The 5,465-nt window shown below is 32.7% G+C and overlaps 1 protein-coding gene across 1 annotated transcript; it reads right to left on the bottom strand.

The window, feature by feature from the left end:
- Window positions 1-1,822: 1,822 nt before the first annotated feature.
- On the bottom strand, window positions 1,823-4,251 carry LOC134711125 (cholecystokinin receptor type A-like). Its single transcript, XM_063571568.1, has 2 exons — window positions 3,124-4,251; window positions 1,823-2,226 (listed from the first exon to the last, which is right to left on the bottom strand). Exons 1-2 carry the CDS (start codon window positions 4,082-4,084, stop codon window positions 1,949-1,951), a joined length of 1,239 nt encoding a protein of 412 aa, XP_063427638.1. The 5' UTR covers window positions 4,085-4,251; the 3' UTR covers window positions 1,823-1,948.
- Window positions 4,252-5,465: the final 1,214 nt, after the last annotated feature.

Below are 5,465 nucleotides of genomic sequence, written 5' to 3'. Positions count from 1 at the left end.
TTGGTGGCGTCTCATTTATTGTTCATGAGTTTTTCTTTATAAAAATTGCTTAATCTTTCGTTTCCGTTTTCTAACTTTAGTTTGCTTTATCCAAAGTTATCTAAAGTTATGCCCATTAACAATGCAAAAAAGAAGCTAAGTTATTTTATTCCGTTTTCTTACTTAAGTCAGTCTCAACCAAATTAATGTATTGAAACACAATGCTTATAACCATAAAACTCAGATCAAAAACGGATGTGGATGGACGGTCAATTTTAACGTATTTGAGTTATGTCCCTTTATTACACAATATTGCAGTATTGGTTTTTATCATCTTGAAAACTACAACATAAAGAAAATATACTATCATACTTAAAATGATCAGACCGATAAGATCTACAATTGAATCAACATGGACGAATTGTCAATTGACTTTGTATTGAAGTTATTGCACTTGGAAGACGACATTGTTTTGCATATATTTCATAAATAATAGACGAAGAGACATTGTGAAGGGCTTATTTACACGAATAAGACTTCCTAATATGATGGGACGAATTATTATTTCATTTCCTGTAAGAGTTAATTGGCCTTAAAAAGCTTCCTCATTCTTTAAACTAAAAGAATTTGTAAGATGACCGCTTATAGGAGTTATTGTCCTGTAAAAGGTATTTTTTCTCTTCATTTTTTTGCAAAAATAATCAAAGAGAAACATTGTAAAACTACCAAATAAACGAAGAGCTAATGTGGCAAATAATAATCCATGACACCTATTATTTACTTCCGGTTTCTTCATTGTGACCCCGTTGCCCAAGTGGTCTATGTAGTTATACTATTGTAATCAAAGACAGTCAACACGGCGGTTGTAAGTTCGAACCCTGTATGGGCGCACTAAAATCCAATCTTAATTGACTATGAATTTGTAATCAAAGCCAGTCAATACGGCGGTTGTAAGTTCGAACCCTGTATGGGCGGACTAAAATCCTATCTTAATTGACTAGGAATTACAGTTTGCCTATCGAAGGTCGGTTGTAATTTTTCCGGGCTCTCTAGATTCTCCACTAATAAAAACTGGCCGTCACGAATAGCCAAACAAATGGCGCTTAAGAGTGGCGTAAAGAAATACTGGTATAAGGGGAGGGTTGTGAGCTAACAACATGTTTTACCTCGCCAAATTTTGTATGTGGATGTCCCGAGCCTCTTTCAATGGCTGTCGTTGGGTTGTTATTACTGTTTACGTATTTTAAAAAAAATAAATTAGGCTATAAGGGATAAGGTTTGGATTGGTTTGTTTGGTTTTTTTTTTTTATATCGGCGCACTTTATGAATATATGGTATTGCATTAGGATACTGTAGAAGGCTGTATAGTGACCTATAATAGCTGACTATACGGTATTGTATGTGGGTAATGTAGAAGGTTATATGATTAACTTTTATTGAAAGGGTATCATTTATATTGCATATTGCATATTTTGAATGATCCATTTTTGTATTCTTCTTTTGAGTATTAAACAAGTGAAGATTCTTCAATAGCAGGATAATGCCTGTTTTTGTTTCGTTGTTACCTGAGCTGCTCTGATATTTATCTAAGTTTCTTGATCTTGAATTGTGTTTCCGTGACTGCTTTCAACGTTGTGTTTGTTTTATCTGTGTTTTCTGGTTGCCATAATCTTACACGAATGACAGTGGTTGTTTCTGAGCTTTCTGTCGTCTCATTACTGGTTATATAATATTTTTTTATCGCTGCATTTCGGTTTTGCGGCTTTTGAATTTTAGATTTAGTGATCATTTTTTGTTGCCTTTATCTAATATTTATGTATAATTACTCTATTTTCAATTCATTTCCTTTATTCATCATCATCTTTGGTACTTTTATATAAGATTGTCACAGATAAATTCATCAAGACTTACGAATTGCATCTTGATATTAAAAATCGTATTACATCATTTAAATTATGATGTGAGATTTCTATAATATACATTTAAGTAATTTCTTTGCCTCGTTCTGAAACTTCATATCCATGAAAGCATAAATAAATGGATTAACGACATTATTTAGAATATACAATCGATACAGAAAGAGTAAACCAGCTCTCTCACTACTGGAGAGGTTTTCCCAAAACTGAGAATCTCTACCTTCCATAGCTATCAAAAATATTTTGGGAATATAGCAAATAAGAAATATTACAGTTATTATCATAAACATTAGTGTGAATTTGTACATAGACGGCGTGCACAAAGCTGAGTCTACAAATGTAACGTCTTCAAATTACAAAAAATATTTACGACGTCGGTATTTTCCCTCAGAAAACGTAAGCGTAACAAAAACACTGGACACTTAGTTTACCACATAATTCTAAACAATCACGTTCAACATATTTCTTTTTTTTTCGAACAAAAAAGTGCAGCAAATGCACATTTTGAAAATATAAATAAATATTTGCTACGAGCAGTATAATGGAAAAAATTAGCGACGATCTCGTGGATCCTTTTCAGAAAACAGCGTCAAAACGACATTTCTTTAGAATGTAACATAATAGCTGGTCATTTAAAAAATTCAGGTGTTCAGTCTGGACTATCGAATCATTCTTATGTTGCAGATTTTATTAAACCTCTGGTTTTGCACATTACGAATACCAAGTTATTTTAAAATAAAAAGATAGCAATTACATATTTTTTCTTACCGATTCTTCCATTTTGATTATTAGTCCTTCCAAATTACTACTTCTTACACATAACGAAGATCATTCCAAGCATATCTACCATGGTCGTACTTGATTTTTTTGCGGTAAATTTCATATAATGTCAGAGTCCGAGTCTGAACAATTCTATTATACGAAAATGTGGAAAGAATGTTAAATTTGTATAAAATTTAGGTCTAAAACTCTATTTTATGCTAATTTAATGTTACAAGTTACACCGATTTTTTGCCGTTTTCTATATGTCCGTTTCATGTTTTATAGATTAAATATTAATTTACCTAACTAGTAATGTCGATTCTTATGGCATGCATTCATCATTTTATCATGATAAAAAAAATCTTCTTCAAAAAATATTAAAAATACATGTAAAATTATCTGTTTAAAGCTATTGAAAAAGCGCATTTTACAGTTGCCGTCAACTTTATGCACGTTGTTTTAATACTTCGATTTAGTTCCTCAGAGGTGAAAAGCTTTGGTGTTTTCTTATTCTCATTTCTTGAATCTGTGCCCCTGTTTAGTAATTTTGAGTCTGTGCCAATGTTACAGTCTTCAGCTGTAAAGTCATGACTTTCAATGTTACAGTCTTCAGCTGGCAAGTCATGACTTTCAATAACGGCATGTTGGTGTGGATCAGACGACGTGTCTAGTTTAATAGTATCTTGATCTGTTGATGGAGTCGCTGCAACGTCTTGTGATCGAGAGTCGCTTGTGCTTGTCGTTTGAATCATGGCTTTTATTTCTATGTTTCTATGTTTAAAGTGTGTAAAAATTTTGCATCCAATTTTTCCATATAGTACAATAAGAATACTGACAGCGCTCAACAAAACTACTGCAATTAGTACACTATAAGCGAGCGATGCAATCTTACTGACATCTTTGAGCTTGCTACATCGGCGTCCTGTAAGATTCATATCAGGACTAGAAAACTCTACAGATCCATAGAGAAATGCACTAGGTGCACCTAATAGGAAAGAAAAACAAAACGCAAACAACAGTGCTGCCCTCTTGGTAAAAGTTGACATCTGTTTTCCAAAAGGACGACAAACTTTGAGGTATCTATTTATCGCTATAATAGTCAGCAACAAAATTGACATAAATGTGGTAGACGCTGCAAAAAACCAAAGAAATTTGCATAAAATGTTGCCTGTGAACTTTGCCTGCATCATGTTTAAAGCAATTGCCATAGACGCACACACTGTACAAGCTGTTACGTCACATACCGCCAATACTGGAATAAAGAACCTGTCCTCGGATTGATGTTTCATTCTGAATCTGTAAACTGCAATTACCAAGCTATTTCCAATAATACCAAGAGATAAATACAACACTAGAAAAATAGAATTAGGAATCAGTTGTGTGGCTAAATCTCTGTTCCAATCGGACACAGTACTCGAACTATTCATTTTGTTTACTGATGATTTTAAATTGACATAATTATATTTCTCCAATTTCAATACAATAGTTAATTCTTAAGTTGCTTAGCAATAATCTCGGCCTCAAAACGATATAACCAGCTCTGTATTATGAACATGTGTTTGATATATTTTACGTAGAAAAAAGACGTAGTTGATATCGAAGGTGTGATTTGAAAGTCAAGGTTGCAAGTATATGTTGTGGTTTCCTTTTGATCGTCAACAATTAATATTATTGTCCCTGATATCGTTCGTTTATTTATAATTGTAGTTCTTGGCCATGGTTATATAAAAATTGAATTTACACATAAGCAATGCCATTGCATCTAGATAGTAAAGACATACAATCATATGTATTAACCACTTATTTTGTTTGTTTAAAACCCTCATTTTCAAGACCTATAAAACCAGTTGTTGTATCATCTGGGGAAAATGTTTTTAATTTTAAGACGTGATTTATGACTCAATGCTTAACTTATTTCGCTTTCACTCGACATACTCACTCTGTCCAAGTATCAAAACTAACCTTCTGACAGTCTGGTTTTTAAGGATGCTAAGGAGGCCATTGTTATATTATAGTCCGTTTCTGTGTGTGTGTTACATTTTAACGTTGCGTCGTTTGTTTTCTCTTATTTTTGAGTGTAAATTCACATTGCGATAAGACGTGTCACGGTACTTGTCTATCCCAAATTCATGTATTTGGTTTTGATGTTATATTTGTTATTCTCGTGGGATTTGTCTGATGCTCGATCCGTTTCTGTGTGTTACATTTTAGTGTTATGTCGTTGTTCTCCTCTTATTTTTAATGCGTTTCGATCGGTTTTAGTTTAATACCCCGATTTTGTTTTTGTCCATGGATTTATGAGTTTTGAACAGCGGTATACTACTGTTGCCTTTTTCTATCGTTTCTTTGAAATATTATAATATGCTCCACTGTGAATGTAAATACAACTCATTCTGACAGGATAGTTAGATGACCGAATGGCACAAATTTAAATTACCATACTTACAAATTCTGTCAAATTTGGTTTAAACTATTCCAAAATGTCTATTATAATAGTAAATGATATCTTATTATCCGTTTAAACGTTCGAAATCATAAGTGTAATAAACTATGATGGTATTTTGTTGTCCATCATAACTACGTTCCTACTACGGGGCGTCGAATGGGACTCTTGTGGTTTTGTACTCGAAATTCAATTTTGTACGGACAAAAGTGACTTTTGTTCAACAAAAATAAGTCCAGTTGAACAAAATTTGAATCATACTACAAATTTAAAATTTTGTCATACAAAATTATCTATCAGCGAACAAAAGTCACTTTAGTAATGACAAAATTCATTTTTGTTACACAGACTTTACTTTTGTTACC

Source organism: Mytilus trossulus, chromosome 3 (assembly GCF_036588685.1).
Source record: "Mytilus trossulus isolate FHL-02 chromosome 3, PNRI_Mtr1.1.1.hap1, whole genome shotgun sequence".
Lineage (NCBI taxonomy): Eukaryota > Metazoa > Mollusca > Bivalvia > Mytilida > Mytilidae > Mytilus > Mytilus trossulus.
This window is presented reverse-complemented; position numbering and strand designations above follow the sequence as displayed.

Coding starts and splice junctions, on each gene's coding strand:
- LOC134711125 (XM_063571568.1), bottom strand. CDS start 4,084: ATGAATAGTTCGAGTACTGTGTCCGATTGGAACAGAGATTTAGCCACA. Junction 2,227..3,123: donor CTCTGAGGAACTAAATCGAA/GTATTAAAACAA, acceptor TTACATTTGTAG/ACTCAGCTTTGTGCACGCCG.